Here is a 26,742-nt window from a genome sequence, read left to right as displayed (position 1 = left end):
TCTTCAGAAATATGCTTCTTAGTCAATAATGTCTACGAATAAGGCACAACTCTTTCAGCAAATATTTTTACACACTGTGGAGGATAAAAGGGAGACCCAAGCATGCTTTGATAATACTTAGAACCTAGGTGGGAAATGGGATCGCACATAGGAGAATATCTTTAAAGTATTTTTAAAAAATATTTATTTTTTAGTTTTAGATGGACACAATATCTTTATTTTTATTTTTATGTGGTGCCTCAGGCATGCTAGGCGAGCGTGCTACCACTTGAGCCACATCCCCAGCCCAGGAGAATATCTTTAAAATACCCACATATATCACTATACAGAGCACGGAAAGGGCCTACAGTTGTGATCGGATACCTGTTAAGGAATTTTAAAATGGCTCCATTCTGACCACAGGTTTTCCTAACTTAAGATGGCTCCATTATATATGTGAAAATTAGGTTACGGTAAGCATGTTTATATTGCATTACAGGTTTAACTTTGATACAAAAGAAAACATAAATCCCTAAGTAAGGCAAGTACAGAGAATATGTTGGCTGTGTGAGGAGAATGAGACCCTGATCCCTTATCGTACACATTTCCAGCACTTCTGGATTCTCTAACTCCACTGAACACAACCAAGTTCTACAGAGAGACTAGGCCAGTATGTATAACCCCTGCCCCTAACCCCAACTACTTTTTATTAATGAAGAAATAGACTGTGATTTTTGCAAAACCACAGTCACTGGACTGAAACTCAGGGTTCAGAACTCATTGCCAAGTGCCCTTTCCTCTGTATGAAGCTGACAGAAAGAGGATGTCAACTGTGATGTAGTTCCTTTAACGAGTCAGGAAGAATAGGGTCAGGTGTCCCTTTCCAAGAAGTGAAGAGGGGCTTTAAGCCTTCTTGTAGTGTTCGTCTTGAAGGCAGGGATATGAGGAGTGATTTCTCTGAGGCTAATAGACAGAATATCTTCAGTTACCCTGACTGGGAGATTCTGAATTGGCCACGAGAATTTGTCATTCCAGACCTACACTTTGCAGGTGAAGCAGTTACCAACTGTGAGAGTTGTTGCCCCATCTCTTCTTTAATTTGCTTTGTCCAGAGTTCTTATCTTCACCTTTAAGGTAAGACATTCACATAGTCGTCATCATTGTTCTCTGGGGGAAAAAGCAAAGGACCATCCATGAGACTTCATGCCCGGAAGCTATATTAACCAACCCCACTCAAGGGAAAGAAGACCAGCATTTTTCTTTTCTTTTTTTAAGAATGAACTTTTAAATAAATGATCCTAGGATCAGTGGATATTTTCTTTTTATTTATTTTTTAAACTTTTTCCATATTTTTATTGTTGTTTTTTAGTGAAGCCACCTTGGTTTTTTTTTCTTTTTTGGGGAGAAGGGGGTATTATTGTTGTATAGTTACACATAACATACAATATAATTTGGCCAATATCATTCTCCTCCCATTCCCCCTCTCCTGGTCACTTTTCTCTGTTTTATTGATCTCCTTTCAATGTTCATGACCACAGCAATCTTGGTGCCATATCAAAGTGACATCTTCAAATGGTGGGGGTACCACAGAGCTTTTCTGGAAAAATAGGGGGTTCCTTTATAAGCCAAGCTTTAAAGTTTCCAGCACTAGATATCTGCATTCACCATGGAAAAATGAGTGCCTTCATCAGAAGCTTGCTCTAAAGAGGCAAAGGCAACGGGAGGAGGAAAATAAGGTCAATGGGAGATATTTCCCTTTCTGTAGATGAGTATTTGGGAGCTCACTCTGCAAGTATTGACCAAACATGGAGAACTGGTGGGGAGATTCTTGCCCAGGTCTTGGGGAATATTTTTGAGTGATTCTTTCTCTTCTTGGGTTTTGTGACCCAAGGCTCTATCCTCTGTCCTCCCTGGATAGCATATCTGATCTCACCACCATCACCTGCCCACTGGCAACTACATCACTTTCCATTGATAATGTAGCCATACATTTAACCAGAAAAGATCAGGATTAAATGTCTCTGGAAGTCAAATTCAAACTACATTGCAACTGAGAGGTACTAGATTCTGTTGAGAGCAAATCTTAAGGGTGAGGGTAAGCAATAGTGGCTCTGCTAGTGATAAGATTTAAGACTTCTCAGATAGATTGTCTGCTCTCAAATTTACCTCTATGGTTTCATATCTTTAGGGATATATCTGAAATATTTGTCAGCTATCCCTTTATAAATGGATGCTTATTAAATATTGGAAAAAAATGTAAGAGAATAAGTGTGAATGAGAGAGTTGAAGTGATTTTCTTATTGGAAAATCTGTCCACGTGTTCATTTATTCCCAAACTTGAGCAGATTGCATGAGGTCGCAGAATGAATTCAAAGCCAGCCCAGTACCCTCTCTTGCTATTTTGGCTGCCCAAACACAGCAGTCCACCACTTGTAGGGGCTGGAAGACATTATTTTTCAATAAAATTGAAATTGCACTTAATAGGATGAAGCTTTTCAGAGGTAATGTCATGGGAAAGGGCATCTATTTGTATTGATTCTGCCAAGAGAGGACATTGGTGGAAATAGGTTGAAGGCTCCTTTCTGATCCCACAGGAAAGCTTTTATCTTATATACCATCCAGTTTAACTTTCAATCTTCTCCTTCTTAAGCTGGGACTGCTTCTCTTTATTGGCTTTGAAAGGTGAACCACCAGACCTTGGTTTGGCTTTTCAAACTTGGAGATCAATTCCTTTAGGTTTGGAAAGATCTGTTTTGGAGTACCTTCCAAAGTCTGCAAAAAAACAAGAAGTCACTCATAATCTGCAATTGTGTGTGAATTGTGAAACTTCCTGAAATAGCGGTTCTCAGGGTTGCTTCTGAGAGTGGACAAACTGAAAACAAGAGGCCAACAGCTCATGTTTAAGAGCTCACACCAACTGTGATTCATAAAGACTGTGTTTCTGAGTCCAGCTCTGACTTGAGCTACTCTGAGTAAAGAGGATTTACAATCAAGAAATATGCAACTTGGACTGCAGTGTCAAGTCAGCCCTATCCTTGGCAAGTTTGTCTGGGGCCAATTCTTCTCGTAGATACACTGTAAAGGGGACTGCTCTAAGAGCCTATTTCAGACTTGTGCCCTACTGGCAAGCTTTGCTAGGGAACTAACTGAGGTGGACTTCTGATGGGAAATGCAAAACATGCAATTTACATACAGGATGAATTCAGAATCCCCCCAAAAGGTTGCAATTTAAATTGAAAGGAGGAACATCAACTTGACTCAGTAAAATTGTGAATAGTTGTTTTCTGTTTGTCAGCTGTAAACCAAATACTATTTTCTGATACAATCCAATAGAAATAATTTAAAAAAAAAGAATTTGCTTCCTCTACCCTTATGTATTTAGTTATCTTGATCACCACTGTGGTTATCATAGGGCCACTGTGTTGGGCTACAAAGAAGGGTGTTAATCAGGTTTTCTGACATGCAGTGTTATGATAGTGATGTAGGCTGACACTGAAGTTGTGTACAGGAGGTCTCCATAACACAGTCACTTCAACCCATCATCCACAGCAGGCCCCTGAAGACAAGGCTTTCCTCTTAGAATGCCTTCAGCTGGTCACATCTTGGGTTCAAGAGATGATCTCAGGTTTTTCTCTCCCAGGTTTTGCCTTGATCTGCAGGAGTCCTTACGTGTTCTCACCTGAATCTTGTAGTACCCATGTCTCTCTCTGAAGATTCGGTATGTATAGACAAAATTTCTAAACCTGTGAAAAGATGACTGTATGAATCACAATGTTCTTATATACAAATCGAGGCAACATGTCTCATTAGATTTTTTAAATTCTTTTTTAAAAATATTTATTTATTTGTACTAATCAGTAATACAAGACAGCAGAACGTTCTTTGATTCATTGTACTCAAATAAATGGAGCACAATTTTGGACTTCTCTGGTTGTATTCTCACCCGATTTTATATGCAATGCTTTTATCAATCTTGGATCCTGAAAGAAACTGGTCAATATTAGGCCCTCTCATCTGAAGGAATTTGAAAGACACAGGGGCTTTAAAATGGGGAGCTCTATTGTTAGGATGGAAGTCTTGACTCTGGCAAAGAGAATAAGAAGAGAAAATTTACAGCTCCAGTGGTCTTGGTGCTTCACCCTAGCTCTTTCACCTAGCTCTAGGTTGATAGAACATATAAAATACCATTGAGCTATGCCCATGCTATTTATCAATGATTTCTCATTGACTGCATTAGAGAATGTTGGGAATTTTGTCCAAGCAAGTGATGTATTGTGCTCTTGTTTCTCAATGCAATAGGAGTCACTGGCTAATCATCTAATCATAATTTAGATAACGGACCCGTTTTAGCAATTTTCCAAGCAAGAAATAAAATTCCATATTGAATTCTTCAATTCTAAGATATTATCAATGGTAAGATACATTATTAATTTCTAATAGCTTTCCTGGAGAAGAGTACAAACATTAAAGGAACCCGTCAACTATTGGACATATTCTGATTTCACAGAACATTACAATGTAAAAAAAAAAAAAAAAATAGAATCAAAAACATTGAATGAGGCTCAAACTTCCTGATGCCCTGCCCTCCACCACCTATACACCTATGCCAAAGAATGAAATGATTCATTTTTTATATTCAGTTTTTAGTTATAGGTGGACACAATGTCTTTATTTTACTTTTTGTGGTGCTGAGGATCAAACTCAGTGCCTCACACATGTAACCTAGGGCCAGCACTCTACCTCTGAGCCACTACTCCAGCCCTGACTCATTTTTTTTTTACTGAATTGGTAAGTCAGGTATCTATTTCCAGCTTTAAGGTACAAGTATCACACTATAATTCATCACTAATTGTCTGGAGGTTTTGGTAATTGATTTCAAATCCTGATCCTTTCTGGGGGGGGTGGGTCTCATGAGGCCAAAATAAGCCAGTAAGTATCACATGACAAGTGTGATATAAAACCAAAAAGTTATATGACTGTCCACGTGTGACAAAGTATTCTAGACTGGGAAGAGGTCTCAAAAATGTTTTTCCAAAGAAATATTGTTTAAATTGGGATCTAAAAACAAAGTCTGTAATTGCATTTGGTTAATTCCACATTTTTGTTTGCTTGTTGTTTTAGAACCTTGTTATCATATAACCTATACTAAATTCTTAAATGTATTTATTTTAAATTATCTAAGGTAATCCTCACTAGAGGACTATGAAAAAAATAAAACACATGGAGGTGCTATGTTAATTTGATTAAAAGCCAAGATACAAGACAGACATTGCTCAAACATGCTCTTATTTTTTTGCAAATTAGAAAATTCTAAAAGGAGTAACAAGCTACATTACATTAATGCTTTATAATAAATTAACTTATTGAACTTGTGATACCTATTTTTGCTTATTTTGGAAAGCTTTCCAAAAAACACTATGAGGCTCTGGGTGTGGTGGCACACACCTGTAATCCCAGAAGCTCAGGAGTCTGAGACAGGAGAATTGTGAGTTCAAAGCCAGCCTCAGCAAAAGTGAGGCACTAAGCAATTCAGTGACCTTCTGTCTCTAAATAAAATACAAAATAGGGCTAGGGATGTGGCTCAGTGGTCCAGTGCCCCTGAGTTAAATTCCTAGTACCAAACAAACAAACAAACAACAACAAAAACAAAAAACAAAAAACCAAACACTGTGAGATTACAGAGCAATGAGTTTAGTAGGTTAGTATGTATTTTGTATGATTATTCATACATGATATATTTATGACAAGATTTATATGAATTTATGACAAGATTTACATGGTGTGATCTGAATGTTTGTGTACCAAAATTCATGTAGGTTTCTTCTATTTATTTATTTTTTTGTGGTTCTGGGGATGGAACCTAGGGTTTCATACATGCTAGGCATGTACTCTGCCTCTGAACTATACCTCCAGCCCCCTAATTCAGTAGAAACATAATCTCCACTGTGGTGGTATAAAGAGGTGGGGCATTTTGGAAAATGATTAATTCTTGATGACAGCTATCATGAATGAGATTAATGTCCTTATAAAAAGGCTTCAGAGAAGAGGAAAAAAGAGGGAGAATACTCAAATTACTAAAATATGTGATGAAAAAGAAAATATCACAATGGACATGACTGAAATACAGAAGACAATTGGAAATTATTTTGAAAATTTATATTCTAATAAAATAGAAAATATTGAAGACATCAAAATATTTCTAGAGACATAAGACCTACTCAAACTGAATCAGTAGGTCATACACAATTTAAACAGATCAATTTCAAGAAATGAAATAGAAAACACCATCAAAAGCCTAAAGCCTACCAATCAAGAAAAGCCCAAGACCAGATGAATTGTTGGTCGAATTCTACAAGACCTTCAAAGAAGAATTAACACCAATACTACTCAAAGAATTCCATGAAATAGAAAACTCATTCTACAAGACCAAAACCAGACAAAGACATGTCAAGGAAAGAAAGCTTCAGACTAATATCCCTGATGAACATACATGCAAAAATTCTCAATAAAATTCTGACAAATAGCATACAAAAACATATTAAAAAGACAGTGCACCACAATCAAGTGGGGTTCATCTCAGGGATACAGGATTGGTTCCACATATGGAAATCAATAAATGTGATTCATCATATCAATAGACTAAAAACAAGAATGCATGACCATCTTAATAGATGCAGAAAAAAACATTTGACAAAATACAGCAACCCTTCATGTTCAAGACACTAGAAAAACTAGGGATAGTAGGAACATACCTCAAAATCATGTAACTTATATATGCTACACCCAAGGCCAACATAATTTTGAACAGGAAAATTGAAAACATTCCCTCTAAAAACTGAAACAAGGCAAGGATGCCCTCTTTTACCATTTTTATTCAACATCATCTTTGAAACTCTAGCCAGAGCAATTAGACAGAAGAACTTAAAGGGATACAAATAGGTAAAGAAGTGTTAGAGTCTGTAAACAAGTCAGGATGGCGCCTGGCATGTTGCCAGAGGGAGTGGTTTGTGAAGCAACGCCAGCGAGCCATTAAGTGTGGAGATTCCTTATTGGTTGACTGCTGTATCTAGTTTATGTTAATTAAGATAAGCTGTGTGGAATGTATATATACCCCTCCTGTCCTACAATAAACAGCTCCCACTCCTGCTGTATCAATGTACACAAGTTGCTCGTCACCCCCCGGTTATTTTGCCCAGCCAGCCGGGCTGCGGCAAAGAAGAACTCAAACTATCACTATTTACTGATAACATGATTTTATATTTAGAAGATCCAAAAAATTCCACCATAAAATTTCTACAACTAATAAATGAATTCAGCAAAATAGCAGGTTATAAAATCAACACCCATAAATCGAACACATTCCTATACATCAGCAATTAACCCACTGAAAGAGAAATTAGGAAAACTATCCCGTTCACAATAGCTTCAAAAAAATAACACTTGGGAATCAATCTAACAAAATAGGGGAAAGTCCTCTACAATGAAAACTACAGAACACCAAAGAAGGAAATTGAATAAGACCTTAGAAGATGGAAAGACCTACCATGCTCCTGGATAGGCAGAATTAATATTGTCAAAATGCCCATACTACCAAAAGTGTTATAAAGAGCTAATGCAATTCCTATTAAAATCCCAATGTCGGGCTGGGGATGTGGCTCAAGCGGTAATGCGCTTGCCTGGCATGCATGCGGCCCGGGTTCAATCCTCAGCACCACATACAAACAAAGATGTTGTGTCCGCAGAAAACTAAAATAAATAAATAAATAATCTCTCTCTCTCTCTCTTTCTCTCTCTCTCTCTCTCTCTCAAAATAAAATAAAATAAAATCCCAATGTCATTCTTCAAAGAAATAGAAAAAGCAATCATGAAATTCATTTGGAAAAATAACAGATCCAGAATAGACAAAGAAATCCTTAGCAAGAAGAGAGAAGCAGGAGGCATCACAATACCAGACTTTAAACAATACTATAGAACTGTAGTAACAAAACAGTATGGTATTAGCACCAAAACAGACACATAGACCAATGGTACAGAATAGAAGTCAGAAACAAACCCACACAAATACAGTTATCTCATATTAGGCAAAGGTGCCAAAAACATTCACTGGAGAAAAAAATAGCTTATTCAACAAATGGTGCTGGGAAAAAATGGAAAGCTACATTGTAACAAAATGAAATTAAACCTCTCTCTCTCACCCTGCACAAAACTCAACTCAAAATGGATCAAAGGCTCAGGCACTAGAACAGAGACCCTGTGCCTACTAGAAGAAAAAATGGGCCCAAATTTTCACCATGTCAGCCTAGGATCTGGCTTCCTTAACAAGACCCCTACAGGGCAAGAAGTAAAATCAAGAATCAGAAAATGGGATGGATTCAAACCAAAAACTTCTTCTCAGCAAAGGAAACAATCAATGGGAGAAAATCAGAATGGGAGAAAATCTTTACCACGTGCACCTCAGATAAAGCATTAATCTCTAAGATATACAAAGAACTCAAAAAAAGTTAACACCAAAAAAAAAAAAAAAAAAACAAACAAACCCAAATAACCCAATCAATAAGGGGACTAAGGAACTGAACAGACAATTCACAGAAGAAGAAATACAATCGATCAACAAATACATTTCAAAATTTTCAACATCTCTAGCAATTAGAGAAATGCAAACCAAAACTACTCTAAGATTTCATCTCACTCCAGTCAGAATGGCAGCTATTATGAAGACAAACAACAATAAGTGTTGGTGGCGAGGATGTGGGGAAAAGGTACACTCATACATTGCTGGTGGGACTGCAAATTGGTGCAGCCAATATGGAAAACAGTATGGAGATTCTTTGGAAATCTGGGAATAAAAACACCATTTGACCCAGCTATCCCTCTCCTCGGACTATACCCAAAGGACTTAATAACAGTATATTACAGGGACACAGCCACATCAATGTTTATAGCAGCACAATTCACAATAGCTAAACTGTGGAGCCAACCTAGATGCCTTCAGTGGGTGAATGGATTAAAAAAATGTGGCATATATACACAATGGAATTTTACTCAGCAATAAAATAGAATAAAATCATGGCGTTTGCAGGTAAATGGATGGCATTGGAGAAGATAATGCTAAGTGAAGTTAGCCAATCCCAAAAAAACAAACGCTGAATGTTTTCTCTGATATAAGGAGGCTGACTCATAGTGGGGTAGGGAGGGGGAACATGGGAGAAATAGATGAATTCTAGATATGGAATTGGGGTGGAAGGGGAAGGGAGGGGGGTGGAAGGGGAAGGGAGGGGGCAGGGGATTAGCAAGAATAGTGGAATGTGATGGACATCATTATCCAAAGCACATGTATGAAGACACGAATTGGTGTCAACATACTTTATATACAACCAGAGATATGGAAAATTGTGCTGTATATGTGTAATAAGAATTGTAATGCAAAAAAAGTACATGTATAAAGACATGAATTGGTGTGAACATACTTTATATACAAATATATGAAAAATTGTGCTCTATATGTTAATAAGAATTGTGATACATTCTGCTGTCATGTATTTAAAAAAATAAAATCAATTAAATTTTAAAAAAAATTATACCCCATTTATGTATCATATATCAAAGTGCATAAATGCATTCTATTGTCATGTGTAACTAATTAAAACAAAAAAATCTATAAAGTTAAAAAAAAAGGCTTCAGAGAGCTGCCTGTATCTTCTGTCCATTCTGGGAGGACATGGTGTTTGTTTCCTCCAGAGGACAAGATGCCATCTTGGAAGCAGAGAACAAGCCCTTATCAGACACCAAACTCCCTGGTGCCTGAGCCTGGACTTCTCAGCCTCCAGAAATGTGAAGAATACATTTCTATTATTTATAAGTTATCCAGTCTAAGGTATTTTGTTACAGCATCAGGGACAAACTAAAATATATGACTATGGTATGATGGCATAAACAAAAATTTATTTTTAATGCTCCCTGTTCTACTTATTTTTATAAGTGCCATTCATAAAACTTTTAAAAGAAACACTTTTTTTCCCCAGTGTGCATTTATATGAAAGATTTGTAAAAAGACCATGGTTCCCCTAGGTCTTCTACCTGCACTAACCCCCTGCTGGCACTCCCCCACCCCCGCCACCATTAGTGACATGGAAGTCTCTCCCCCTGTCACCTCGCCACTCACCATGCCTCCACTCTCTCCCTGTTGAATTTGTTAAGCTAATTTCATTATGCCCCTTTTCCTTGTGTGCCAGTCATTTCAAGAACCACTCAGTCTGGCAGGTTTGCCTTATCTTCTGCATTCTAATTCCACAAGACTATCTATAGGCTTTGTCTGTTCCCTTCTTCCTCTCCTGAAATCCTTCCACTGGGTTCCCTGGAATTCAAGCTTCACCATCCTCAAAATCCTCTCTACCTTCAATCTCCTTTAAGCACATCCCTCCCTTTCTCATCACCTTCTTGCTCTCAAAGGAATCTGCTGTCCCTCTTACCCTGGGCACTGCTTCCCCTATTTCCCTAAAATGCTACTTCTTCCTCCCACCTCCTTCTCACTATGGGCCTCACTATGGGCTTCACGATGGGCCCTGGGATTGAGGCTAGTCTTCTTGCTCTCAGGGTTCTTCAGTGCAGTTTTCTTTTCTGAATCCACAGCTTTGAGTTTCATGTCTCTAAATTATTTCACCTAATACTAGGATCACCTTCATCTTTTGGTCTCTAGTTGTAGCTCAATGTCACTCTCTCCATTATTATTCTTGTCTAACTCTTGGCAATTTCAATTCATACATAGAGGGTTCAACAGCCCAATTTCTTAGATCCTTGATCTTTGCTCTTCCAATGATCTTGCTCTCTACCTACCTAAGCCACTCACTTCATAACCAACACTGGTTACATAATTTGCAGGCCAGGGCAAAATGAAATATAGGGCCCCTTGTTTAAAATAAAATTATTAGAAATTTTGAGATGGTGATGATGTTTGATGATATTTTCAACATATCATGGGTTTGTTGGTAGCATAACCCCTTCATAATTCCAGGAGCATTTTACCTCGAACTCTTCTACTGAAATAGCAAAACAAGAATGTTGACTAAATTCCAACTTGTTGTATGCAAATGAGGTGAGAACATGGATCCAGGTAGAATAGTTTTACTTTAAATTAATGAAGCCCTCACTTGGGCTCTTGATGCTTCCAGGGAATCATTTTTTTCCCCTTAAAAAATGATTCTATACCTTCTCTTGTCTCCATGAATCCCCACTATATGCTTTCCCATCCTCTTTCTTTCCTGTTATATTATTATTAATATTTTTGATGTTTTTATTAGTGCACTATAGTTCTACATAGCATTGGGGTCATTTTAACATAATCATACAAGCATGGAATATAATTTGATTCATTTCACACCCCAGTACTTCCTCTTTCCCTTCCCTACTTCCTCTTCCTGTTCTCTTTCCTCTACTCTACTGGTCTTCCTCTGTTTATTTGTTATTTTAAAAATCAGTTCCTTCTAGTTAAAGGCAGAATTCACTGTGGCATATTCATATTGTACATAGCACAATTTGGTCCATTTCATTTTGCAGTTTTTCCCTTTGCCCATCCCTCTTTCTTTCCCCTCAACCCCCCTTTTCTCAACTCCACTGATCTCTCTTCTATTTTCAGGGGATTCCCCCTCTCTTTTATCCCTTAATTTTCTCTAGCTACTGCATATGAAAGAAAACATTCAATCCTTGCTTTTCTGAGTCTAGCTTATTTCACTTAGCATGATGTTTCCATCCATTTATCAGCAAAGGCCATAAATAAGTAGAGAATTCCCAGACTTGTACCACCATACCTGTTAACATCTGTACTCACATACCCTGCCATTTTTACTACAGATGAACTTTGCATATCTCTCTGAAAGCTAATCCCTCCTGTTTCCAGTGGAGGCGTATCCTCTTTCATCTATTTAAGGACATAGTTTTAGCAATTGTTTCCTCTCTGTCTGACATCTTTAATTATTATTCTTTATATAACAGCCTGGGCGATTTTTTTTTTTAATGTGAGTCAGATCATGTCGCTTCTCTGTACAAACATCTAGGCTTAGAATAGTCAGGTCAATTTGGGAAAAGAAAAAGACTGGAGTGTATCAAGGGCATGTCCTATCTTGATAAATCTTTTTCTTATCGTCTTTCTTTTTTTCTCTTTCTTTTTTTTTTATAAGCTATAATTAAAATAGTGAGAAACTAGTTTCAGGGCAGAAAAAGATATTAGTGGCATACAGTAGTCCAGAAACACATCCATGCACATATGAAAACTTGAATTGTGACCAGTCCATCATAGCAGGTTGGTGAGCAGGGATGAACTATTTGTTAAATGGCAATATTTTCATATGGAAACAGATAAAACTGGATTAGACTATAATTGAAGACAGTTATGAAAAGGCAAAACATTAAACTTCAGATAAATAAATATAAGTGAACAACATAATGACACTGAATTAAGAAATTTTTAAATCAGAAAATGCACAAGCCATAGAAAATATTAATTCACTTTAAGAATAATTTTATCAGTGCATATTAATGATCATGGTGAGATTCATTGTGACAATTTCATGACACATATAACACACTTTCCCGGTATCCACCTTACCTGTTTCCCTCTAATGAATTTATTTTTTAAAAATTAAAATTTTTGTTTATCAAAATATACTATTAACAAAGTGAAAAAGTTCACAAATTGGGAGAAGATAATTGTATATATCTCATTATATATAAAACTAATTCTTCTTCTTATATATAACAATATATAATGAGAATAGAAATGCATAATTAAAAAAAAGAATGCCAATAAACACTGCCAATCAAAGGAATGCAAATTAAAAAACAATTAGTTATTATTTTAAACCAGATTGGCAGAAATGTAAAATTTACTAATGTAAAATATTGGCTATGACATGGAGCTATAGAAAGTTTTATTTTATTTATTTTATTTTTTTTAAATTTTTTATTGTTGGTTGTTCAAAACATTACATAGTTCTTGATATATCATATTTCACACTTTGATTCAAGTGGGTTATGAACTCCCATTTTTACCCCGTATACAGATTGCAGAATCACATCAGTTACACATCCATTGATTTACATATTGCCATACTAGTGTCTGTTGTGTTCTGCTGCCTTTCCTATCCTCTACTATCCCCCCTCCCCTCCCCTCCCCTCCCCTCTTCTCTCTCTACCCCCTCTACTGTCATACATTTCTCCCCCTTGTATTATTTTTCCCTTTCCCCTCACTTCCTCTTGTATGTAATTTTGTATAACAATGAGGGTCTCCTTCCATTTCCATGCAATTTCCCTTCTCTCTCCCTTTCCCTCCCACCTCTCATCCCTGTTTAATGTTAATCTTCTTCTCATGCTCTTCGTCCCTACTCTGTTCTTAGTTACTCTCCTTATATCAAAGAAGACATTTGGCATTTGTTTTTTAGGGATTGGCTAGCTTCACTTAGCATAATCTGCTCTAATGCCATCCATTTCCCTGCAAATTCTATGATTTTGTCATTTTTTAATGCAGAGTAATACTCCATTGTGTATAAATGCGACTTTTTTTAATCCATTTGTCTCTGAGAACAATGTGGCAAAACTTAGTAAAATTGAAATGTGTATAATTTGAGTCCAAATTTCTATTCTATGAGATGACAATATTGGAAGAAAACTGATGATGCCGTGCTTTATTATTTATTAATAAGCAAAGGTTGGTAGACCGAAATATTTAATACATTTTAAAATATAAAAGATCACAAATACTTAAAAAATCAAGTAATCGTATAAATTAATAAATATATATTCTTTTCTAATAGGAATTACTGCATTAATTAAAAGACAATATTTAAAACAAAACTCCTTAAAACTTAATAAATTTTTATTAATCTTGAAAAATTGAAAAAAAAAAGCTTTTTTCAAGTGCAATAGTGTGATAAAGAAAAAGGAGGGATAGCAGAAGGGATGAAGAGAGGAAGAAAAGAGGAAAAAAGAGAGCAGGGTAAGGGGAGGGAGAAGAAAGGAAGGAAATGTACACGAGTGGTCTCATTTTGCATGGTGAGCATTTCTTTTTGTGCAGTTTTCCAGCTATTGGAAAAACTCTGTTTACCTTAGTTGTGAAATGGTAAGTACCCAAATACTTTCCTTTGACCTGCTCATCTTCAAATAATCTCATCTTTCTTTTGTAACCATTTTGAATTTTATAGGAGTTGATACATTTGTGTTGAAAGCAAGTTACAAATTTTATTACTTAAGTCTTTAGTAATCTTGATAATTAATTGTCTTGATTCTAGATGGTTTACCGTCTGTTCTGTTTTTATCCAAAAACAAGACAATTAAACAGATAAAAGGGCTCGCTACTAAGTATTTATTTGTTTTGTAATCAATGTCTTGAAGTTCAATATTTTGAGGGCAAAATTACGTTTTTTTTAGTAATTGTCTTTTGTGAAGTTTTTATTTTCTTGCGTATTTGAAAAAATTTTAGATGCTTCAAGAAACTGACCTAATATGAATATAGTCTAAAAGTTTGTATGCCTTATATTTATCGAGTGTGTTGGGAAGTGTGGAGGGGGGAAGAGGTGATTCACATGGGGAAGTGAGAAGAGTTGGTGGGTAGATGGAATTTACTTGGAATATTCCTGTCTTAACGTCTCAAGTGTTCTCATAAAGCTATGATATCTGAGTCAGTGAGAATATTGACACCCTGCCAATCTGCATGCCACAATGACTAGCCCATGTGCCATCTTTGCCATCCAAGTTTTGTCCAGAGAGTTGGAGGTACAAGACATCTGAGTTTTGATTCTGAGCACTGAGTGCTTCAGCTGAAGTGGCTTGGGATGGGATGCTCCACTGGGGTAATAGAAAGGACTTGTGAAAAATATCATCCAGTCCTATCTAAACCTACTACTAATCATCCTGAATATTAATTATCCTTTTACTCATTTACAACTCACACTAGGCTGTGAGCTTCCCAAAGCCAGAATCAGGGTGCCTGCTTTGTTCATTCTAGCACATTGCCTGACTCATAACACATATTCAGTAAATAAATGTTGAGTTTCATTGAATGATCTTAAAAAGAAATGTGCCAAGCCTAAATGAAGAAATCTTACCAGGAGACATAATGTTTCACCGAATAGGGAGACACAGTGTTTTTGAGTGGAAAGAGTACTAGTAAAAATATGAATTCTTATCAAATTATGTTTTAATTGGCATTCCTAACCCCAACTAAAGCTAAGATACATATTTTTTCCCTTGTTTATTCAAGTTTTTTTTAAATTTCAGCTGATCAGAGATTTTTTAAACCACTAGCAACTCCCATCCTTTTCTCCTTTTATCTGTTCCGGTTTTTTGTTTTTGCTTTTATTTCATATGTACTTCTAGCAACATTCTACGTTTATACAAGCTTTTAAAAAGGCAATTAGAAATTTGCATTAGGAATAAAAATGTCTTCATCACTTTGACCAAATATTGAACTATAATTTATTCTATGTAAGTTATCAGAAATATGGATTATGATGTAAGCACAAGGGCTAAAATATTATCAGCATCTATGATGATGAAAAGGTAGAAATAATTTACATATCCAAAATATTAGAAGATGGTTAAATAAGTCATGTGCTTTTACAAGATCAGTTCTTATGTAGACATTAAATAACATTCATAATAATTTTTTTTTCAGTGCTAGCGATTAAATCCAGGGCCTTGCAAGTGCTATTCTACTAAGCTATACTCCCAGCCTCAAAAGAATGGTTATGGCAGTGGAAAATGCCATGATATGACAGTGTTAAGCAAAACAAAAAGACCAGATGCCAAATTTTATAGAGAGTTTGATATCAAGGATGAATAAAAAAGACATACAACAAAGACCACAAGAAAATATTATAAGTATGAACAAAACTTATTTTAGTAGTAGGTCCATGAATGACTTTTTTCTGTCTTTTTTGTACTCGTTTTTTCTTCTTCTTTAAAAATATACAGGGCATATGTTTACTTTTCAAATTAAAATACTCGGAAAAAAAGGAAGAATGTGAGTGAGTTAAACTTTACCTTTCAGGTTGAGAGCAAACAAAAAGCTGTGTCCATATTTTTCAACCTTAGCATATTTTATTTTTATTCTTTTCCTATGAATACAGGAAAAACATCAATGGTGTTTTTCTTACTTTCACATAGCTCTCAACATAACATTTCTGATGGCAGATGTATGAGTTGGATCCCCCAATACCAACCAATTCTGCAGTGGATATCAGCTGGGTGTTTTCTAATCTAGTCCTGACACTAACTGGAGATAGTGTCAGACCCCATAGGTTGAGACCCCAAGACTTCCCCCTGCTTCAGATTCCACTACCAGGTTGTGACCTGTACTTCTGATCAACCAGCTATATACTCCCCTCTTTGGGTTTGATTAGTTTGGCAAAAGGGCTTGGCAGAACTCAGAACAACACTTTACTCAGGTTTATAAATTTATTATAAAAGATATTACAAAAGATACAGATGAACAGTGGATAAAAAAGATAGATAGGGAGAGGTATGGGATTGGAGGTGTGGAGCTTTCGTGCCATCTGGGCTTGCTACCTCCATGAATTCAGCTATTTGGAAGCTTCCTGAACCTAGTCTTATGGCTTCTTTATGGAGGCTTCATTACAAAAGTATGATTTACTAAATCATTTGTCCTTGGTGATAGATTCAACCTTTAACTCCTTTCCCCATTCATTTCCCAGGAGGTTGGGGGTGGGGTGGGACTATTCCTGCCTTGTACTTTGGGCAACCAGCTCCCATCCATAGGCTACCTAGGGATTGCCAGTCAATAGTCACTGTTGTTGGCTCTTATCCCTCCAGAGATCCCAAGAATTTTAGGAATCTGTGCTAGGAAACTGGATGAAGACTAAATATATGTATGCATGTATGTATCTATTATTACAAATCAAAATAGCACATTTCCCTCCCCAATCCTCTTTTTCTCTGATAAGTTTTATTGATTTTCAACCATGAGTGATTTTATTCCCTCATGAACATTTGATGTTCTCCAGGGACATTTTTATTTGTTGAAAATTGGAAGGGAAAGTGGCTACTGTTATCCAGATGCTACTAAATATTTTATGATGCCCAGGGCATTCCCTGCAACAAAGAATTATCTAGTCCAAAATTTCAATAATGTCAAGGTTAAGAAACTCCAAGATATACAAAGGAATGAAGAGCACCAGAAAGGACAAATATGTGAGTAAAAGAAAACAAATTTTCTTATATGTAAGTTACTTTAAGAGATAATTACTTACTCAAATCCAAATAACAATGTGTTATAGGATTGATAAATATATATAAATAAGATGCATGACAATAATAGCACAAGGGCTTGGGTGAATGAAAGTGAAAGGATGTTACCACAGGGAAAGTGGTATAAGATTACTTAAATATAAGTTATGATAAGTTCAATATGTACAACTTTAAAAACATAAATAAGAAACTAAAAAATCAAAGAATTATAGCTAGCAAACTCCCCAAAGAGATAATTTGGAAATATAAAAAAATAATCAATCCAAAAGTAGTCATAAAGAGGAAAGGGGAAACAAAGAATAGAAGGGATAAATAGATTGTAAACTTAAACCTCATACTGTCAATCATCAATTAAGCATCCCAATTAAATGAAGATATTGTCAGATTGGGATAAAAAAACCGAGATCCAAGAACATGGACCTCAAGAGATCTGATAAAAAGACAAATAGATTAAAATTTAAATGATGAAAATAATTATATATATATATATATTTTAATATTTATTTTTTAGTTTTCGGTGGACACAACATCTTTATTTTTTTTATTTTTATGTGGAGCTGAGGATCGAACCCAGGGCCCTGGTCATGCCTCGCGCATGCCAGGTGAGCGTGTTACCACTTGCGCCACATCCCCAGCCCAAAATAATTATACTTTAACTTTAATAAAATTAAAACTAGCAAAATCAAAGTAGATTTCAGAGCAAATAATATAACCAAGGATAAGGAAGAGAGCCCATACAATAAAATAAAGGGCCAACTAATTAAGAGGATTAATAATCGTGTTTATGCACCTAAATATTTATGTTTCAAAAGTAAAACTGATAGAACCACAAGAAGAAATAGATAATCTATGACTACAGTCAGAAATTTCAACTCCTCTCTAAGTAATCAATTGAACATGGAAAGAGAAAATTAGCAATAAGAAGGAAATAAATACAAAATCTGAAATTATTAAAATATACATGAGAAAAACCAATAAGGATAATAAATCCAAAATCTGTTGTGATGATAAATACAATTGACAAAGTGGTCGTCAGATTAATAAGGAAATAGAGACGACACAATTTACCAATATCAAGAATGAAAGAAGCCGGGTTGGTGGTGCACGGCTACAATCCCAGTGGCTAGGGAGGCTGAGGCAGCAGGATAGCAAGTTCGAAGCTAGCCTGAGAACAGCGAGGTGCAAGCAACTCAGTAAAACCCTGTCTCAAAATAAGGTACAAAATAGGGCTGTGGATGTGGTTCAGTGGTTGAGTACCCCTGAGTTCAATCGTCTGTGCCCAAAAGAAAAAAAATGAATAAAGATGTGAAATCACTGCCAATTCCGGTATTAAAATAATAATGAGATATTATGAGAAATCCTACTTCAATAAATTTGATGTCATCAATTAAATGTAAAAATTACTTAAAAATGCAAACTCCCAAAGCTCATCCAATAAAAACATAGCCTGAGTAGCCATACATTTATTAGAGATTGAATGTGTAGTTAAAAACTTCCCCACAAAGAAAACTCGAGGCCCAGATGCCTTTATTGTTGACTTCTACTAAACTTTTAAGGAAGAAATAACAACAATCACAAAGTCTCCCAGAAAATTAAAAAGGAAATCCTCCCAATTTAGTTCATGAGGTCAGCATTTCTCTGATATAAAAAACACACATAGACATAAAAAAATAAGGACAAAGACTATGTTTCTTATTAAATAGATGTAATAATTCTTACCAAAATTTTAACAAATCAATTCAATCGATATATTCAAAAAACAACAATATATCATAATTAGATAGGAATTAGCTCAAGTTAAATTGTAAGGTTATTTTTTTTTGGGGGGGGGGGGATGGGGTCACCAGGAATTGAACTCAGAGGCACTTAACCACGGAGTCACACCCACAGCCCTATTTTGTATTTTACTTAGAGACAAGATCTCACTGAGTTGCTTAGTGCCTTGCTTTTATTGAAGCTGGCTTTGAACTTTTGATCCTCCTTCCTCAGCCTCCCAAGCTGCTAGGATTATAGATATGTGCCACTGCACCTGGCTGCAAGGTTGTTTTTAATATTTGAAAATCAATCACTATTGACTGATCAACAAACTAAGAACAAATATTCTTCTTAGTTCATGAAGAAAACTAACAAACTTCTGTGGTCATTTCTTATTTAAAACAAAACAAAAAAACCCACTAAAACTTCTTAGCTCTACTATGAATAAAAGTACTAAACTCATACTTATTAGTAAAAGACTCAATGATTTCATTCAAAGATTAGGAAATGACAAGGAATTTTATTCTCATCATTTCTATTACATATTGTTCTGGAAGTTCCAGTCAGTACAATAAAGCAAGTAGATGGTATGTATAAAATCATACAGACTCTACAAAAAAAGGCTAATGCAGGATACAAGTCTAATATATAGAAATTGTATTTCTTTTTTAATATTTATTTTTTAATTGAACACAATGCCTTTATTTCACTTAAAACAGTTTGTAGGCGAGCAGCTGGTTTCAGGCTGTGGCCAGTGTTGTGGGGAAATTTGTTCCGGTATGTGTTTTGAGCTTTATTTAGTCAAATTTTGAAAGATCAGTTAAAGGAAATGGAAATAAACATGCCCTATGATGTCAATTATATGGTCTACCTTTTTTTAGGTCGTGACATTCTTTATTAACTTGGGTTAACTGTTTTAACATTGATATTTGTTAACTTTGGGTTAATGTTTTAGGACTTTTGACTTCTAGCCTTTTGCTGCTCTTGATTGGAGTGTGTGTTGGTGTAATCTTTTATTGTACTAATTTGTTAGTATGTGGGAAAAAATTAAATGTTTAGGATTTTATCCCAAGAACAAAGATGGACAAAATTTTTAAAATATAAGTACAAAAATTGTAATTGTCCCAAATTACATTTGATCCATTGCAAAAATGCAAAATAAATGTTAAAAATAAGTGTATGATTATGTTTACATTATGGTATATACAAGCAATAAAATACTAAGCAATCATTAATAGATGATGTGTATCAACTTAATCTGAGCTGCAATGATAAGTATAATACGTTGAAAAAGAGATTGCAAACTGTCGTGTATAATGAAGCATTTATGTGCAAAATTTTTTCGTTGTTGTTGTTGTTTTTGGTACCAGAAATTGAGCCTAGAAGTGCTTAACCACTGAGCCAAATCCTCATCCCTTTTTATTTTTTTGTTTTGAGACAAGGTCTCACTAAGTGGCTTAGGGCCTAAGTTGTTGAGTCTGGCTTTGAACTTGTGATTTTCCTTCCTCAGCCTCCCAAACTGCTGGGATTACAGGTGTGTGCCACTGTGCTCAACTGTGCATAAATATTTGCTTATATATCATAAAGAGAAGCCTGGAAAGATATGTGTTGAAATTTTTTAAAATGGTGATTTCTAGGTGGTGAGAGTAAAATAATTTCTGGTTTCTTCTTAATACCTTCCTCAGAACAACAGAAAGATAGTGCCATTATACTCCTGAGCAAGGACAGACAGGAGTTTGGGCACCAATCTTTCTTACCTGCAGTCTTACCTGGCTCAGGGGAAATGGATAAAGGCAAAGTACATAAAAACATATTAACAGTTTGGCCTTGGGCAAGTTATTAAATCAGAAGCTCTAGTTTCTTTCCATACAAAATAGAAATAAGTGTTTGATTATGTTTAAATTATGGTATATACAAGCAATGAAATACTAAGCAATCATTAATAGATGATGTGTATCAACTTTATCTGAGCTACAAAGTATAATATGTTGAAAAAGATAGGTTGCATACTGTCATGTATAATGAAGCATTTTATAGAAAGTCCCTCCTTTCCCTTAACTCCACAGATAAATCCTCTCCATCTCCTAATACCCACCGCATTTTGGCTTTACAAATTGCAAAGGCAAAACCACTTTCAACTTCCTGATACTCCCAAAGTCACACAATACAGATGGTGTTTGGTGTGTCGGGGTTTTCTAGACAATCTATCATGTTGTGAGATCAGATACCATTTCCTGTCCATGTTTACCACATAGCTTTCTGGCCAGTGCTATTAGCCACCAGGCAAATACTCTCTGAGACTTCTTTCCTTTGCTTTTAACTTCACTGTAGTATCCTTGTTTAGGTCTCTGAAAACATGGAAGTTGACATATTGCCATTCTAATGCAGCAAAGCAGAAGGAGCTGCTCATCTCTAGCAAGCAGAAAGACAAGATTCTACACATTAGGGTACACTGCTGAGCCCTCAAGTTCTCTGCTTGGTTCCAAGGTGACCACCTTGAACATAGTTCAGTGGAGCAGGGGATATGGGTAAAGGCAAAGTACCTAAAAACATATTAACAGTTTGGCCTTGAGCAAGTTATTAAATCAGAAGCTCTAGTTTCTTTCTACACAAAATAGAGGTAATGTCACCTATCTCAAAGAACTTTGCAAAAGACAAAGGAGATAATCCATGTAGCATGCTTAGCATAATGTTTGCTTCATAGGAAACACCTATGTGGTGGCTCTTTCTATATAGAAAAACCACGTAGACAAACAGGCTAATATTTATGTTATATTGTAATTTTAGATTTGCTTACACAAATTTTATTATGATTGGACATGGTTTGTATGCCACAGGCCTTGAATTTGCAATACTCCTGTCTCAGTCTCCCAGGTCACTGGGATTACAGGAATGTGCTATAACTTTTTATAACTCCTGGCTATAAAGCTTTTTGTTTTCATCAAATTGTCTCCTCTTACTGGAATGTAGCTTCATAAGACCATAAACATTGCCTCTAGAATGTATCATTGTTTTACCAATATTGAGGACCATACTTGGAACCTAACAGGTGTTTAGTGTTTGCTTGTTGAATGAATAAATGAAGGTTCCATTCCTCCTCCAACTCCTGTATCTAGTAATGTCTTGCTCTTCACTCCTCGATAGATAAGTCACTCTTTGCTCTCAGCTCTCAGAGTGTCCTAATGATAGTCCAGTCATCACAATTGTCAGAAACAATTGTGTTTACTTCTTATTTTCCTTACTAGGATCTGACCTATGTTGAAGGCATTAACTGAGTGTTTGGGGGATTTCAAAGTATTGTTGAACAACCCAAATTGAGTAGTCCTTACTGATCTGGGTGATAATAAACTTTTACAAGGACCACAATGAGATGTACATGGGGACATTTGACTTGAGCCTTATGCCTGAGGGTGCATGAAATTTTGCCTAATTTTCAGTGACATGGGTAGAGAGAGGAGGGCAAGAATTGACCATGTGCAGGCACCCAATAAGTATTTATTCTTGCCTTTCCATTTGATTTATTATTTTTTTTAGCATGTCTTAGTGACGTTTTCTTTAAATGAATATGTAAGTTGGCCTGATACACTGCAGAGAAGCTGAGAATAAATGCCACTTTCAAAGAGAATCCCAGCACAGACCATGGTCTCTGAGATACTGGTCAAGGTTTGTCCTATCTCTGGCACATCTCTTGCAACTTCTTTTTGTGTTTTCCATTTCCACTTGTCTCACCATATCGAGTTCTTTACTATCTCCCGTCCAAAAGCAAGACAATCTCTGTTTTTATCATCTCCCACTTCAGTCCATTCTCCATGTCAGTTTGAAATTCCTAAAACTTGGCACTTCCCTGCTCAGAAGCCATTCGTGCCTCCTATTTACTACAGAATTATTCCTTTTAAATTCCTTGATCTCATCCCAACCTACTCTTCAAAAATCTGGTTTTCAAACTACCTTTGAGTAACCTGCATATAAGTTGTATGTGCTTAAAAATATCTGACTTGGATATTGCTACCACCTCCCCTCCCTAAAAATGCATTCCACCTCATTTCCTTGTAACCAAATTGCATCCACTCTAAGTCCTATCTCCAATCTACCTAGGAAGACTTTCCTGCTCATCTATTCTGTCCTTAAATTTAAATAAAAAGTCTCTTTTCTGGGAATTTTACTTTATCCTTATTTTATTTATTTAAGACATTTTGGACTGCCTAAAAAAAAAAAAAAGCGCCAGGCATGGTAGCACATGCATATAATCCCAGCATCTTGGAAGGCTAAGGCAGGAGGATTACAAGTTCAAAGCCAGCCTCAGCAACTTAATGAGGGCTTAAACTACTTAATAAGACCCTGTCTCAAAATAAAAAACTAAAAAGAGCTTAGTGGTTAAGTGCCTCTGTGTTCAATCCCCAGTACAAACAAACAAACAAACAAAAACAAGTACTATATTGAAATTCCTGTAGAATTTCCCCCAGAAATACAATGTTTGGGTAGAGAGTGAGGAGTCACTACATTTTTTATAAACTATTAAAAACAATTTTTTGTTTAAAAATGAAAAAAGAAACAGATGCCTACGTACAACAGGTAAACAGTGCAAATAAGTTATCAATGAAAAAGTGAACCTGACACTCTTTTCCCAATCACTCCTAAATTCCCCAGACATTTTTTTTTCCTACTCTGGGGATTGAACCCAGGGGTTCTCTACCACTGAGCTACATCCCAGTCCTTTCTATTTTGAGAGAAATTCTCATTAAATTTTGCTGAGTCTGAACTGGAACTTGTGATTCTCTTGCCTCAGCTTTACACGCCATTGAGATTATGCCTAACACAATCTTTCTCTCTCTCTCTCTCTTTTTTTTTACTCAAATAGGGTCATATTTTGCAGCTTGGCTTTTATTTTTAAAAATTTTTTTTATTTATATATGACAGTAGAATGCATTATAATTCTTATTTCACATATAAAGCATAATTTTTCATAATTCTGGTTGTATACAAAGTATATTCACACCAATTAATGTCTTCATACATGTACTTGGATAATAATGTCCATCACATTCTACCATCATTTATAACCCCCATGCCCCCTCCTTCCCCTTGTCTTTTCAACAACAATAAATCTTGGAGTTTTTTTTTTCATAACATATGTGGATTTATCCAATCTTGCCTGATAGAATTTTGCTGATGTTATAGATTCCCTCCTAGAGACACTGAGACCCTTCCCAATTTGTGCAATCATAACTCTGAAGAAAATTTTTATTAGTAAAATCTTGAGCTACATCACTGGTTAAGAAGCCTGCATCAGTATGAGCATAAATGTCCTCTGCTCAACACTAATTACCTCTGGGTAGTCTTATTTCTTACTCATCTCTTAAAGGTCCCACTACTTCTTAACATTGCCACACTGGGAACCAACCTTCCAACACACAAACCCTTAAGGGACAAACCGAAGCAGAAACTACCAATGGCTAAAAATGTATATAAAAACTTTCTCATCATCACTTTTCACTTGAAAATGTAAACTGAGAACACCTTAGGGCTATCAGGCTCATGCCTGTATCTCCAACACCATTTAAAGAATCGAACATATCCTTATATATTCTCTTAGTATTTATAGTCACTTTTGTCTTTACAGTTCTCAAGTTCTAAGAAGCACACAAGCTTATCCAAAGAATGATGAAGATTCTTTGCCTGGCCAGACTTTAGTCAGGCTTCTGAACCTTCTCCTAAGCCCATCTGTGTATTTCCTTATAAAAGTCAGCTATCAAAGAACTCTGCTAAGTCCATTTAGCAAGAACGCTTATCTTCAATATTTGATCAGCCTTAATGTCTGATCAGGTTCTTCATCTGCCAGCACACCCCAGTTGATGTATGATAACTCTGGCCTGTCTTCCCCTAGAATCCTTTTAGGTTAGTTTGGCTGTAATTCTTCTTATCTTAGCAATTTTTCCATCCACTGACTCTACTCCTTTGTTATACATTTTCACTTGCCCAATGCTGCATTCAAAATTGAGCTCCATCCCTCTTCCTGCTGCAAATCCAATTGCAGTGGTCAAGTGATCTGAATAAAGTTTTTCTCGCCATGCTCTAACAAGTGTCAATGAATAATTTCACTATAACAGAAAACAATTGATTTTTAATTTTTCATAGGTAGAATAAAGGGTTTAGTTTTATAAACGGGAAAATATACAAAGTCAGGGGATCTCCACTGATATCTGTTCAGGATGACTTTCTAAATTGAGTGTAAACAATTTCTTTCATCAAAATACCTCTGATATTCTGGCTTAGAATCTTACACTTAGCATAGACTCTGGAAATACCAGCTAAATTTTAATACTAACAAGTCATTTGAGAAATCTGGGTTTCTGTTTCTTTACTGATAAAATGCTGACTGCTTCTGCTTCTCTTGATATACCACAAGAAAAATGAAAAGAAATGATTTATGGTTAAGCCCTTTACAATCTAACAAAATATGAAACATTTGTATTTTTAAGTTTGAAAAAGGCTGTAGCAGAAATACAATCTTTCAGATTGGAATTTTATAAGGGGCCCCTTCTCCATACCAAATAAACAGACCTGTGAAGGAGAGGATGTTTCTGACATTTCTACCTTCTCTCTATCTCACATGTTTTTCTTTCCTTTTCCTTCCCACCAGTGCCAATTCTGCTGCTACAGAGTCTGCTCATGTGGTATTCACACCAGGGAGAGGAGAGCAGGTAAAAGAGCAATGGGCACATCCCTTCTGTCCTGTCTTGGAAGCTTCTAGCTATTTGGGGCTGCAGCACAGTGAAACACAATTCCTTGACTATGTGGCTGCCATTACTGCAACCAAAGCCAGATTTCTAATGTGCTGAAAATGAGGCTACTCACGAGACACAGAGGCACAGGGCTCCTGGCACAGACTCGCTGTCTCTTAGCAGAAAGTTGCCATCCACTCCTTCCTTGAGCAATAAGATCTCACAGTCTCGCTTGGTCAGAGGGCCATGGTAGTAAGGTAGATCCATGAAGAGCCTTCTTGTGTTTTAGTGGCCTGTTAACCTGAAATCCAACTCCAAGCCACGGGATGGCTCTGAACAGGGAAGAGGAGGCAGCTGGCTTAAGGAGGCTTGTGGAAATACCTCTTCCTCTAGTTGGGTGGGAAGGAGATGGGGTTGCTCAATGGAGCTCAGTGAGCTTCACAAGATTCAGGAAATGAGAATAGTGTGGGTGATAAAGTGACCAACCCATGTTAGCCTATAAGTGACTCACACACAAGCACGTGAGAACACATTCGAGTACAGTGGAATCTGATGGCATGACAGGGGCTGCAACACTGAAGACAAACTCCCTGAAACTGTGTTGCAGTTTATATGTCACCACCTACCATCAGTTTTTACCTTCTCTGGCTCTTGGTTTTTCTTTCCAAGGAACACACCACTGATTTTGCCTTTAATGGATACCCATTTTCTGCCAAAGCTGCCGCTCATTAGGCTAGCTTAGCTCAGAATGGATATTCAAAAAGCATTTGGATGCTAAAAGAGTTGGATGTGTTCAGACATAATGGCCAGTTGAATGAGGAGCACTTCTACAAGTGAAATGGCATGAAAAATGTAAACATCAAAGGGAATAGAAAGCAATTGGACACCACGAGAAAAAACAGCACTTTCCATGCACAGAATTCTATCCATTAATGAACAAAGAAGCAGCTGAGAGAAATATCTGGTTATGCAAGACAGTGCAAGGATGCTTTTTCCAGATGGAAAGAGAGAGAGAGAGAGAGAGAGAGAG

The 26,742-nt window shown here is 36.2% G+C and overlaps 1 protein-coding gene across 1 annotated transcript; it reads right to left on the bottom strand.

The window, feature by feature from the left end:
* Positions 1-167: 167 nt before the first annotated feature.
* Positions 168-26,104, bottom strand: Sh2d1b (SH2 domain containing 1B). Its single transcript, XM_027922487.2, has 4 exons — positions 25,846-26,104; positions 3,659-3,722; positions 2,595-2,751; positions 168-1,146 (listed from the first exon to the last, which is right to left on the bottom strand). Exons 1-4 carry the CDS (start codon positions 25,977-25,979, stop codon positions 1,109-1,111), a joined length of 393 nt encoding a protein of 130 aa, XP_027778288.2. The 5' UTR covers positions 25,980-26,104; the 3' UTR covers positions 168-1,108.
* Positions 26,105-26,742: the final 638 nt, after the last annotated feature.

This window comes from Marmota flaviventris, chromosome 10, assembly GCF_047511675.1.
Source record: "Marmota flaviventris isolate mMarFla1 chromosome 10, mMarFla1.hap1, whole genome shotgun sequence".
In the NCBI taxonomy this organism is placed as follows: Eukaryota; Metazoa; Chordata; class Mammalia; order Rodentia; family Sciuridae; genus Marmota; species Marmota flaviventris.
Note: the sequence above shows the minus strand (reverse complement) of the source record. Positions and strands in the feature narration are given on the sequence as shown.